This window comes from Phoca vitulina, unplaced genomic scaffold, assembly GCF_004348235.1.
Source record: "Phoca vitulina isolate PV1807 unplaced genomic scaffold, GSC_HSeal_1.0 scaffold16, whole genome shotgun sequence".
NCBI classification, from domain to species: Eukaryota; Metazoa; Chordata; class Mammalia; order Carnivora; family Phocidae; genus Phoca; species Phoca vitulina.
The window spans coordinates 31,386,668-31,400,022 of NW_022589719.1; the positions used below are offsets into that span (position 1 = coordinate 31,386,668).

At 49.1% G+C, this 13,355-nt stretch overlaps 1 protein-coding gene across 1 annotated transcript; it reads left to right on the forward strand.

Annotated features, from left to right (window-relative positions):
* Positions 1–2,329: 2,329 nt before the first annotated feature.
* LOC116638717 (solute carrier family 22 member 20-like) lies at positions 2,330–12,939 on the forward strand. Its single transcript, XM_032414816.1, has 9 exons — positions 2,330–2,713; positions 3,744–3,847; positions 6,671–6,825; positions 7,312–7,480; positions 8,316–8,439; positions 9,973–10,088; positions 10,388–10,602; positions 12,011–12,119; positions 12,732–12,939. Exons 1-9 carry the CDS (start codon positions 2,330–2,332, stop codon positions 12,937–12,939), a joined length of 1,584 nt encoding a protein of 527 aa, XP_032270707.1.
* The last annotated feature ends 416 nt before the right edge of the window (positions 12,940–13,355 follow it).

Consider the following 13,355-nt stretch of genomic DNA (forward strand, 5'->3'; position numbering starts at 1 on the left):
TGAGCCAAAGGCAGTCGCTTAACCAACTGAGCCACCCAGGCGCCCTAGTCTGAGGGTTTCTAAGACGAGGAAAGTGGAGTTGGTCCATGGTAGCCCACAGAATGGGAGAAAATATTTGCAGTTCATATATCTGAGGAGGGATGGATATCCAGAATATAGAGAGGACACCTAAAACTCCCCAACAAAGACAACACGATTCAAAAATAGGCAAAGGACTTGAATAGACATTTTCCAAAGACAGACAAATGGCCAATAAATAAGCACATGAAAAGATGCTCAACATCACTGATCATTAGGGAAATGCATATGGAAACTACAAGGAGACACCACCGGACACGCATTCGATGGCTACTATCAACAAAACAAAATAACAGGTGTGGGCGAGGATGTGGAGAAATCGCAACATTTTCACACCGTTTTTGGGAACGTAAAATGGCGTGACCACCGTGGAAAGCGGTATGGCAGTTCTTCCAAACATTAAAAATGGAATTACATAATGATCCAACAATTCCACTTCTGGGTGTATACCCCAAAGAACTAAAAGCAGGACATCCAAGAGATATTTGTACATCCACGGTTATTGGCAACACTATTCACAAGAGCTAAAATGTGGAAGCAAACCACATGTCCATTGATGGATGAATGGATAACCAACATGTGGTATAGACAGACAATGGAATATTATTCAGCCTTAAAAGGAAGGAAATCCTGAACACACTACAGCATGGATGAACCACAAGGACATTATGCTAAGTGAAATAAGCCAGTCACAAAAAACCAAATCTGCATTACTCCATTTATATGAGGTGCTTAGAGTGGTCAAAATCATAGAGACGGGAAGTAGAAGGGTGGTTGCCAGGGGCTTGGGAGTGGGGGATGGGGAGTTAGTGTTTCATGGGGACAGAGTTTCAGTTAGACAAGATGAAGAGTTATAGAGGTAGACGGTAGTGATGTTTGCACAACATTGTGAGTGTATTTAATACCACTGAACTGTGCATTTAAACATGGTTAAGATGGCAAATTTTATGTGTATTTATCATAATTTATAAATCACAATTTTGAAAACTGAAAAAATACTTGGTTCAAGCCCCTGTCAGTACAATTAATTTTGGTGTCTGATGGGGTGGCCTCAGCTGGAAGGAAAAGGTTGGGGGTGGATTTTGGGGGAATGCATTGGCCATGGCACCCTGGTGACGCGGAACATGTCCACACAGGCCACCAGGCAGAGGCTTGAACCACAGCTTGTCTGATTCTGGGCAAGAAGCTGTGGTCCTCCAGGACACCGGAGGGTGGGAGGACTGTGGGAGCCACCATGAGGCCATCTGCCCCTCACCCACCTATGTACCCAGAAGCATCATGAGACTTTCTTGTCACCTCCGTGTTCTGATGTGGTCTGAGGCCTCTGACCGCCTCCCTCAGGAGAGAGCTGCAGGATATAAAAGCACTCAGCTGCGGTCTGGAGCAGGCTTCTCAGCTGCGGGGCACCCCACAACTCACCTTGCAGTCCCCTGACCCCTTTGGTTTCAAGGTCGTCCTTCTTAGTACATAGGACAAGAGCCTCAGGGAGCTGACACCTTTGGCTTATTCGCCTTCTCACTGTCTTTGTAAGTAATAAACCTTAAATCTGAAGGTAGCTCGTTGTGTCTTTACCAGCCAAATTAGTCAGGCCTTGACCTTGGCCTGGCGCTGTCTTGTGTGGGAGTTTGACCCTGGCCTATGGTTTCCCCTCTCATCTTAACCAAGGCTGACTCAGAGAATTTATCACTTTTTTTTAAAGATTTTATTTATTTATTCATTCGACAGAGAGAGAGAGCACAAGCAAGGGGAGTGGCAGGCAGGAGAGAGAGAATCAGGCTCCCCACTGAGCAGGGAGCCCGATGGGGCCTCAATCCCAGGACCCAGAGATCATGACCTGAGCCGAAGGCAGACGCTTAACCGAGTGAGCCTCCTGGGCGCCCGAGAATGTATCACTTTTTGTTGCCACACGCACAGCTGTAAAGATGCTCATGAGCCTGGGAAGGATAACCAGTCTGCAGGTCTTTGGTAAATATTGACAACGGACTTATGCAATTAAGACACAGGGAACTTGTCTGGAAGGCTTCCATTTAAATGGTCACAAGAAGTTTATTCCTTAAAGAAATATTCTTATGTAGAAACACCTTATTTCCTCACGGAGAGCAAATAAAATGTGATGATACTATGGTTCTGGACAAATGCCCAGAAGCTCTTTCCCAAGAACCCACTAGAAGGAGGCAAGAGAGTCTATAAAACAGCCCGCGCGTAGGTGTATGGATTCGCTTCTGTCAACAGCTATAGTGGAAAGAGCACCATGGGGTTCTCCGAGTTGCTCCACACCATCGGTGGTATGGGGAACTTCCAAATCCTTCAAACTGTTGTCATGATGTTCCCTGCCATCCTGATCGCCTGTCACAGCTTCCTGCAGAACTTCACTGCCACGACCCCAAAGCATCACTGCCGGCCAGCCAACTGGACCAACGGGTCCCATGTCCCGGGTGGTGTCGGGGATGGGGACTTGCTGCAAGTCTTCATCCCACTGGACAAGGACCAGAAGCCTGAGCAGTGCCTGAGGTTCTCTGAGCCCCACTGGCAGATCTTAAACCACAATGGCACCTCGTCTTTGAGCTTGGACACCGAGGCCTGCCTGGATGGATGGGTGTATGACCAGGCTGTTGCCTCCTCAATCGTTTCTGAGGTGAGTTAAAGCTACGGCTGAACGCTGGGTCTTCAGATGATTTTTTTTGTTTGTTTTATTTTAACGGAGACGTAACTTATTCCATTAAATGCTCAAAATTTAAATGTGCAGCTGGATAAATTTTACATATGTAAACACCAGGTCAAAATACAGGTTATTTCTAAGGACCCCAGAAGGTTCCCTTGTAATCTTCTGCATCACTACTACCCCCCGCCCACTGCCAGTATAACCACCAATCAGACCTCTATCACCATCACTTGGTACCGCTTATGCTTGAATTTCATATGAATGGAATCATAGAGTATGTGTTCTTTAGTGTGTTGGGATTTTTTTCATTCAATATAGATTTTTAAGAGTCATCCATGTTGATATATACTTTGGGAGTTGGTTCTTTCTCAGTTCCTCAGAGCATTCCGTTGCACGAATATGCCACAGAGTATATGTCCATTCTTTTTTTTTTAAGTAATTTTTAAAAAATATTTTATTTATTTGAGAGAGAGAGAGAGCACAAGCAGGGGGGAAGGGTAGAGGGAGAGGGAGAAGGAGACTCCCCACTGAGCAGGGAGCCCAATGCAGGGCTCGATCCCAGGACCCTGGGATCATGACCTGAGCTGAAGACAGATGCTTAACTGACTGAGCCACCCCGGTGCCCCTGTTTTCTTGTTTTCCCCCAAATTTCTCAGACCGCTGAATGAAATGAGAACAAAAAGCAGGAAAAAATGAAGCATTTCAAGTAAACTGGGTCTAGATTCGTGTTGGTCATCTTTCTTTTAGGATAGAGGTTTCCCAAGACTCAGGACCATGTGTTTTATAAAACATCTGGGATAATGTGCTTGACATTGATATAGAGGTTCATGCCATTTAAAATAAAAGGGCCAGTGCTGAGGATGGCAGCGTTATGTGCTTAAGGGCAAGCTGTGGGACCGTGTTAGCGTGTAAGAGGTGACGAGGCAGCTCTTAATATTCTATGGAAGCCACATGGTGAGGATGCATGAGCCACCTGCTGACACTTCTGTCTCTTTTTCTCCAGTGGGACCTGGTGTGCGAGCACAAGTCACTGAAGTCCATTGCCCAGTCCATATACATGACAGGACAGCTGGTTGGAGCTACTGCCTTTGGCATCTTCTCTGACAGGTAAGGGGAGGAGGCCCGAGGAAGTCTCCAGAAGCTTCCTACAAGGCTAGAGTTCATGCTATCCCCACACTGTCTTCAAAGGCTCAGGACCCCACTTGAGAAGACCCCCCCCCCCATGTCCTTCTCCCTGCCAGACAGCCAGGGCCGTACCCGAGACCTCAAAAGGAGGGGCCAGGGTAGAGCGCTCGCCCCTCCCCGCCCAGGTCCTGGACACCCCACTTTTCTAGGAAACAGTCCCTGGTCATGCATCCGATGTGGCTGAGGTGATGATGCCTCCCTTTTTTGTTCCGCAATGAACTGCAATCATGAATCTCGAATTACTTTCTGCTTGGGGATGAATTTTGAGTCACGTGGCAGAACGCCTTCATCATGTGAATGGCGATGAAGCTGGGTCCGTGGTCTCATTTCTGCCAACCATGATTTCCCCGCAGGGTTGCCCCCACAGGTCGCTTCCCCAGGGAGAAGGAGCCCCTGCGATGGTCATTATTGCTGTGAACGGCTAATTCTACCGAGCGCTCTCCCACATTCTCCCCGTAGCCCTGAGTAGCTGCTCCCATTTCACAGATGAAATGAGGCTTAGCACCGCTGGTCCTACGGAAAACTGATTCCAGCATGGACATTTAGTCCCTGTTCTTGGAAGTGACGATGATGTTCCCGTGAGGAAGAAGCTCTGTGCTCGATGCCACATCTAGACAGATAGTCCTAGTTAAAGCTAAACAAGCCAAGGCACATTTCTGAGAAAGCCAACCCTGGGTACAGTGTCTTCTAGTCTTTTACCTCTCTTGGTTTTTGCCAGCCTGTAGGATGCATCCATCCGGTGCAGCAGAAAGAGGATTTCAAGTGGACATCAGCGGAGCTGGGCTCTGCCCCTCTATGAAACCTTAGAAAATTCACTTAGCTCTTGGGATCATTTCTGTACAATTGAGGGGCTCTCCCAGTCACCCAGTGGCCCCAGTTGCCCCTGTCTCCCCTGGCTGGGCTCCAGGAACACTCAGCCTCTGGCCCCTGTGCTGGGACGCCCAGCCTTGAGCTCTGGGCAGGAGGGACTGGTGACGCAAAGGCCTTGCTCATCGGAAAGGAGGCCATCTGGAGGGCCCCAGACTCTGTCCTCACCCCCACCCGACCCAGAGGTGAAAGGAGGGAACTAAGTCATCTCCATGGGGCCGGCAGGGAGCTCTTGCTTTAAATGCCAGTCCCCCAGTAACAAGGGGCCTGCAGCCTGGCCAAATAGTATCTTGTATTCAGATAGCTGAGAGCCACGGGGCATCCGAGGTAGAGCTCCAGTCTACCTCCAGGCACCCACCTCTGGAAAGAGCCCTGGTAGGGGGTGGAATGACCTCCAGAGTGTGTAAACGCCACCTCTTCTCCACTGTTTGCCTGATCCCTTTTGAGACATCCCCTTGACTCCCCCTCCCTTCCCCCCTACCTCCCCCACTCTCCCCTCCTCTCCAGTATACCAGCAAACCCTGTTGGCTCTGTCATCAACATAGACCAGGACCCACCTCCTCCTCTCACCACCCGCTAGGCTACCACTCATTCATCTTGCACCTGGCTGGCTGAAACAGCCTTTAAGGGAGGCTCCCTGCTTCTTCCTATCCTTGACCTTTGCCTTCTGTTACTCTCAAATCGATGGGAAGAGCGATCTTGTTAGATACAGAACAGATCCTGGCCCTCCTCTGCTCAACCTTCCACCAGCTCTCCAGTTCTTAGCCAGTGAAGCCTAATGGGCACATGGCCTGCTGGCCCTGCCTGGGCTGGCCCCAGATCCACTGCCGTGAACCCAGCCCCACCCCCCCTTCTTCCTCCTGCCCTTGTACTGGCTGTTGCCCCCACCAGGGGCATTATGCCCAGGACACCTCTTCAGGTCACTTCTCACAGCCTCGAAGTACAGTGATGTGGATTTCTCACCGGCTGTGGGTGTGGGGCAAGTCATTTCAGCTTGAGCCTCTGTCTTCTCATCTGTAAAATGGGGATAATGACGCTATTGACCTGAGATGACTTGGGAGGAGCCCCAGCACACCTCAGTGCTATGTCTGTGGTGCTTCGTTGTGTCACTGGCCCAGAGGACCTTCTCTGGCCACCTTATTTACAACTGCAGCCCCTCTGACATTCCATGTCCCCCTGCTCTGCTCCGGTTTGTTCTGTGGCCTCTGACGGTCTATGTATTTTACCCACTTATCTTACTTATTGTCTGATTTCTCCCTGACCACAGCTCTCGCACAGTGCCCCAGGCCAGGGCTGTGGGTACGGGTAGGGGAGTCCCGTGGGGAGGGGCAAGTGAGCTCCTGGTGGAGTCCTCGGCCCTTGGCACCTGCCTAGCACACAGGGGTCTAAGAGAAGGTAGAAGAGAATGAGAGTGGGGTCAAGGGTCGTTTGGAACATTCGAGCCATTGCTCACACTCCCTCCCCCATGGGGCAGGGACCAGAAGCCACACTCAGATGCCAGTTACAGCCCCATCCGGAGACAGCTGTACTTTAACAAGGAACAGAGCCAAGAGGCAAAGAATTGACCGTCCTCCCATAGGGGAATTCTAGGCCTTGGCAACTCGTGTGGGGAGGGGCCGGAGCAAGGAGGGAGTCCCTTCCCAAGGCCTTTTTCTTCGATTGGGAGGGTGTCAAGAGGAGGTCAGGGATACCTTCCCAGGACCCTCAATCACATTGTGAAGGCGGCTTCCCAAGCCCTTGTCTAAGGATGCAGTGAAGTGGGGGGCTGACAGGTGGAGGGGAGCAGACTGGAGCGAAAGCAGAGGCAGAGTGGCCTCTAGTCGCCTTTGCAGCCGGACCCCGGGCTCAGCCTGGCCTCCCTGTCTATCCCGGTTGCAGCTGTGGGCGCAAGACGGCGCTGCAGAGCGGGACCCTGCTGATGATCATCATGGGCACCGGCGCCGCTTTCGCGCCCAGCTTCCCCGCCTACTGCGTGCTCCGCTTCCTCAGTGGGGTGGCAATGACCGGCATCATTATCACCAGCCTCTGCCTCGGTGAGTATCCCTGCGGAGCCCTGGCTCCCCCACTAGCCGCTGTGCGACCTGGGGGGGCACTTCAGGTAACCTGTCCGGGCCTCAGTTTCCCCATCTGTAATACAGGGTGATAAAGATAGTACCTTCCTCATCTCATACATATTTATAGAATGATACCTGGCACCCACGAAGACCTCAAGAAATGTTAGCTATTTTTAAGGTGGTGGCTTAAGCACCCCAGGCTCAGATTCCAGTGACATAGTCCTTGCCTGTGAAGGGGAAATCATCACGGATGCCCCTGCATAGGGGTGTTACAAAGATCAAATGAGATGGCAGAAGTTGCTTGGGACAGTGTGTCCTGGGTGGCACTGAGCAGGGTCAGAGCCCACCCATCAACTGGGTTCATCAGGGGAAAGTTCCGCAGGGGCATCGCCTGGGGTCCCTGTCACTGGCCGACCCAGGCCCTGTGGAGCTCATTACCAGCAATGCCGAACTTGTCATCCCCAGCCATGGAGTGGACCCCGACGCAGAGGCGGATGCTGGTCAATATCTACACCATGTATATGATCTCGCTGGGCCAGGCGGTCCTCACGGGCCTGGCCTACCTCATCCACCAGTGGCGCTGGCTACAGGGCACCGTTTCTGTCGCCTACGTGATTATTCTTCTCTACTCCTGGTACGTCGTCTCCCAGACGTACTGTGCGGAGTTGCCTTGTCTGGTCTGTCTTCCTGGGAAGTGTTTGCTGACCTCAGAGCTTACTTTGGCTTGGGTCTGCTGAGATCTGACCTCCTTAAGGAGAGAAGAGAGGACCCTTGGTATACGACGAGGTGTCTTCATTTGATTTTTTTCTCCATATCGTCCTTGGTGAGTAGTCCTGCACCATTTGGGGTTCTAAGTGGCTGCACACTTGACCCCATACCAAATTCAGTCCTGCACACAAGGCCCCTCAGAAGCCCCAGGCTCCCATGAAATACCTCATGGGGTCAGACTTGAAGATTTCTGGCCACTCCACTCAGCCAATGAGATGAGATTTACCATACAAATCCAGAGCCACAATGAAAGTAAGAACTCTCATAAAAATGACAGTGAAGATCCATACTAGTGCCATGAGAGATTTTGAGAGTGTAGCATGAAATGAGAAATGCGGGTAACAGAAGATGTGTACAACTTGGAGATCGTTTTGCAAAAACAAACATGTGCCTACGTCTGTATCTTGCGATCTGACAAAAAGGAAAATGGGGGAAACAACCACCAGCCCATTCACAGTTGCTCTCCTTATTCCTCCCATTTTGCTTTTTTGGATTTTCCCTTGGATCTCCCTGTTTTCAGGTGGGCCAGCCCTTGACATATGGTGACTGGGACAGCGAGCCCAGTGCCTGTGTGGGTACTGTGGGTGGAGATCCCTTGGCACCTCCAGCTGATCGGGGTCAGGGGTGGGCAGGAGGCTCTGCCTTGTCTGATCATGCCTCCAGATCATTCCCTCCCTCACCCCATTCCCTCTCACTCCTAGGGGCCTGCCAGAATCCGCTTGCTGGCTCATCACTCACAACAAACCTGACAAGGCTGTGAAAAATCTGCAGGCTGTGGCAAGATTAAATGGCAAAAAGGAGCAGGGAAGGAAACTCACTCCAGAGGTACGCACAAAGGGAACCCACACGCTACCTGAACCCTTCCTCCTGACCTGGTGGTAATTCTCAGTGAGGGCTTAAGTTGGCTGCCAAGGGTGAACAAAGAGGTAAGTTTCTACATCCAGAAGTAGTAGCTGCCACCATCAGATAGCCAGAGGACCTGTGGGAGAAGTGTCCTGTTACACCCTTTCTCAGAAGCTACCACAGGGTACATTCCACCAAAACGAGAATGTCAACCAGGGTATCCAGGAAATAGAAGATCCAAAATAGGAGAAAGGTAAAGAAGAAGGGAAAGAGTTGTACAGAAACCTAGAGAACAATCAGTTTATACTGAAGCAAAAGAATAGCCATATACTGGAGGCCTTTCATGAAGAAAAAAAAATGATGCTGAGAGATTGCTTGTTATACTTTATTTTTTTTTTAAAGGTCATTTTTTAAAAAGATTTTATTTATTTATTTGACAATGAGAGAGAGCACAAGCAGGGGGAGTGGCAGGCGGAGGGAGAGGGAGAAGCAGGCTTCCCGCTGAGCAGGAAGCCCAATGTGGGACTCGATCCCAGGACCCCGGGATCATGACCTGAGCTGAAGACAGTTGCTTAACCAACTGAGCCACCCAAGCGTCCATGTTATACTTTATCTTATTAACAGGAGTTTTATGGTTCTATCAAAGAATTTGGGGATAAATTAGTGCCAAGTACTTAAGAAATCAAGAATATAAGCAAGCAAATACACAAAAGAGGCAATTATTAACTCCAGGAAAATAAAAAACTCATGTCATGGAAAGAAATATAATCAGAGTACACTACATGGTTCAACTCTGAATGAGACTTACATTGGGAGAATTACAGAAGGGAAAGTATAGGTCAGAGGTGGTAGAGTAAGAGGGTTAAATCCTCATTCTTTCTTAGTATAAATCGATCTAAAGTTGGAAAATCAAGCCATAGCATTGTAACATTTTATCTGGAAATAGGAGATAAATATGAGAAGAAACACCTAGAAGAGTAGAAGGCAGTTGCTTCTGGAGAGTAGGAATTGGGAGTGGTACTAGAGAAAGGAGAGGCAGGGACCTTTCTAACTATGAACATGAAGAAACAAAATAACAATGGCTAAGATCCCAGACTCGGGGCCATTCACCTGGGTGACTCCCAGCTCTCTACTTACAGCTCTGTGATCTTAGGCAAGTTATTTAACCTTCTGAGCTTCAGTTTCCTCATCTGTAAAAAGGATAATAGAATCTCCTTTACATTAAATAAGTTAGTTCACATCAAGTACTTAGACCCCCATCTGGCAAATAACAAGTGCTCAATAAATGAGGGTCATTGTTGACCATCAAGAGAAACTAGTTAAAAGAAAAGGAGAAGTTGCTCCAAAAGAGAATACACACCCAAAATTTGAAGTCCTCTATTTCTTTTTGGAGGTGTGTGTGAAGGAATTGGCCAATGTGGGAGGAATCAAGTAACTCTATGGCATCAGAAAGTGGAAGGACTAAGGGCCAGAGCCCTTTCTTCTGGCATCCCCACTCTGGTCTTTTCCTGCTAGGTTGTAAGGATCCACATGCAGGAGGACACAGCTGCTGTGAAGGAGTCCCCATTCTTCCTAGATCTCTTCCGCACTCCGGGACTCTGCAGGGTGACTTGCTGTATCGCCCTGGGATGGTGAGTGGGGCCCCAGAGAGTGACCCCCCGGTCATTCACCTGACACCTGTTCCTGAGTTGTCATTCCCTGGTGCCCCACTGGCTTGAGACAGAGATGCAGGCAACAGATCATGGCTAAGCAATCTGAGAAGATGGGAAAACCTGGCAAAGTCTGGAACCTGAGAGGATTTAGTTTTAGAATAGGATCACAACGCATCCATGGCCAAAAGGTTGGAAAGACTCCTTCCATTGGAAAGAAAGGCAAACCATGGGCCACCTCTAGGGTATGAAGTAAATTACTGGCACTTTCTCTCTTCCAGGTTTTCCGCAGGCTTTTCCTTCTACGGGCTGGGTTTAGATGTGCATAAATTTGGGTTCAACATCTACTGGACACAAGTGCTGTTTACAGTGGTGGATATCCCCACGAAGCTGCTGACAGGCCTGAGTATGGCCTACTTGGGCCGCCGAATCACCACCGTCTCCCTGCTGCTGGTGGCCGGTTGCATGATCCTTAGCACTGCATTTCTTCCTCAAGGTGAGGCTTTCTTCTGGGTCTCGTGAAAAGTCTCTTCTGATATGATGGACAACATGGTCCAATTCAATGATTCAGAGCAGACTAGAGAACCAGATGAACTTGTTTTCAAGTGGTCTCCTGTGATCATGGACAAGTTGACCCACTTACCCTCTGCTGACCCTCACAGTTACTTAGGAAGAATAATTAAGAGGCCGTTATTGGGGGTTGACAGCATGCCAAGCACTGTGCTAGCACTTCGCATGTATCAACTCATCTGACCGTCACGAGGACTCCATGAAGTGCTCTTATAACTGAAGCATAAATAAATAAAGCACAGAGAGGTGAAGTGACTTGTCCAAGGTCACACAGCTAATAGGTGTTAACATTGGAGAAAACAACATGATGGCTTCATGGGTATTTTTGTCATATCAATCTCTATAGTTTTCCATATGTTTGAAATAATTTTTTTTTAAAGATTTTATTTATTTGACAGAGAGACACACAGTGAGATAAGGAACACAAGCAGGGGGAGTGGGAGAGGGAGAAGCAGGCTTCCCGCCGAGCAGGGAGCCCGATGCGGGGCTCGATCCCAGGACCCTGGGACCATGACCTGAGCCGAAGGCTGGCGCTTAACGACTGAGCCACCCAGGTGCCCCTGAAATAATTTTTTAAAAAATAATAAAAGATCATGTGTAAAAGTTCTTATCCCAGTGCCCGGCTCATGGTAAACATTGAATAAATTTTAGTTATCATCATATAGGTAAGTTTATAAAGGTATAAATTCAGCCTTCTGAGATCTAATAGCAAGGGATACTAATTTGAGATGGTTGTAGGAATCACAGAAATCTAGAATCCTGCAAGTGGGAGGTGTGTTGAAGACTGCCTCATCTATCATTTCACTGATGAGAACACTGTGTCCATGGGACAGTCACTTCCCCGACTCCCCAAGACAGGGCTAATCTCAGCATCCCTCACTCCCCAACTCCCCCTTCCTCATCTGAAAATATCAACTTTGGTTGTTAGTTATTTCACAGCTATTTCTTGAGCACCTGCCTACCCTGGGCTCAGAGCAGACCCAGGCTCATGGAGCCTAGAGGCCTTCAGGGAGACAGACGGTAACCAATCACTTCGTGTCAATTGCTGTTGGGATCAGTGCCTCAGAGGAGATGTCCAGGGAGTCAGGAAATATACAGTGGGCTTGATCCAGTGAACAGGGTTTGCCAAAGTAGCATTTGAGTTGAGATCTGAAGAAGAATGAGAAATAAGTAGGTGAATAGTGGGGAGGGGAGCACGCCGAGGAGCGAGAACAGCGAGTGCAAAGGCCCTGAGGCAGAGAGGTGCTTGACACATTGAGATGTCAGAACAGGTGATTGCATTGACATTTAATTAATTCCCTTTTGTCTACACCCCACCCACCACCTTCTCTCAGACATGAATACCTTTCAGATGATCCTCTGTTTACTTGGAAAAGGGAGCCTGGCTGGCTGTTTTAGTTGTCTCTACCTATACACCATGGAGCTCTTCCCAACAGAAGTCAGGTAAGAAGATGGATCAGAGTCTCTGGGACCAAGAGGGCAGCCTCTGTCCCTCAGGGCTGGGCCACTAAGGAAACCAGCTTCCATATGGAAATGGTTTTGTGGTGTCACATCTCAAAGGAGCAGGTTCGTGTCACTATTTTATCGTGATTTTGGTTATCATAGGACATTGCTCTTGGATAGTGACTGGAGCTTGACAGGCACTCCATAAATGGTCTCATTTCTATAGCTTCAGAAAAGTGTAAATATCTTAGATAGCGGTAGGAAATCGATGAGTTGAGGACGTCGAGTACTGGAACAGTGCCTAGCACAAAACACGTGCTCAGTAAGTATTAGCTGTCAGTTTTTCCATCATTGTTATGGTCCCCAATAAGTATCCTGCGGGACCACATCTGAGATGAATGTTCCCTTCCCCATGATGTGCCCCCACATGACTCATACCAAGATCTGGCCCTTTGCCACACAGCCTTCTTATCTCTCGTGCACTGGCCCTGAGGCTCAGCGCCTAGTTCATTCATTCATTCACCAAATCCTATTAGACTTGTTGCAGGTGCTTGAATTAGGGCAGTGCACATGCAGGGTCCCAAACCCTTCCTATGGTCTTTCTCACCACAGGCAGATAGGGATGAGCGCCGGAATCTTCAGCACACGCCTGGGCTCCCTCTTGTCCCCCCTGGTCTACATCCTAGGCAATCATAGCCCACTGCTACAGCCTGTGATATTTGGCCTGGTCCCTATCCTGGCAGCTGCTGCAGGCTCCTTCCTGATGGAGACGAATAACCAGCCATTGCTGAACACCATCCAGGAGACAGAGAAGAGGTAGGAGCCTTCCTGCTCCATCTCTCCAGCATTTCAGAAAGTCCTTGTAGACTGTGGGGACGGAGCAGTGGGAACGGGTCTGCTGGGGTTCTTGCTGCCCTGGCAGGAGTGGGGCACCCCCTGGGCCCATTTCAGGACTCTGGGGCAGCTCCCGCTGCCCCTGCCCCTCCATCTGTATATGTAATAACAGCTTCAGGTGTATTAAACTTGGTGGTGACTGTCCAGGAGCCTGATGAAGCATTTGGAGGTAAATCATGCAGGAGGCCATATACAATGCTGCCAAATTCTCCTTTTATTAAATACATCATCACTTTGTATGTGGAGGGGACCTGTTGAATGGCTAAAGTCCCTCCTCTCACCTAACCTTTGGCTGCAAAACCACATGGTGGTGACCAAGGAGGTCAGTCTGTTCCTCCAGAT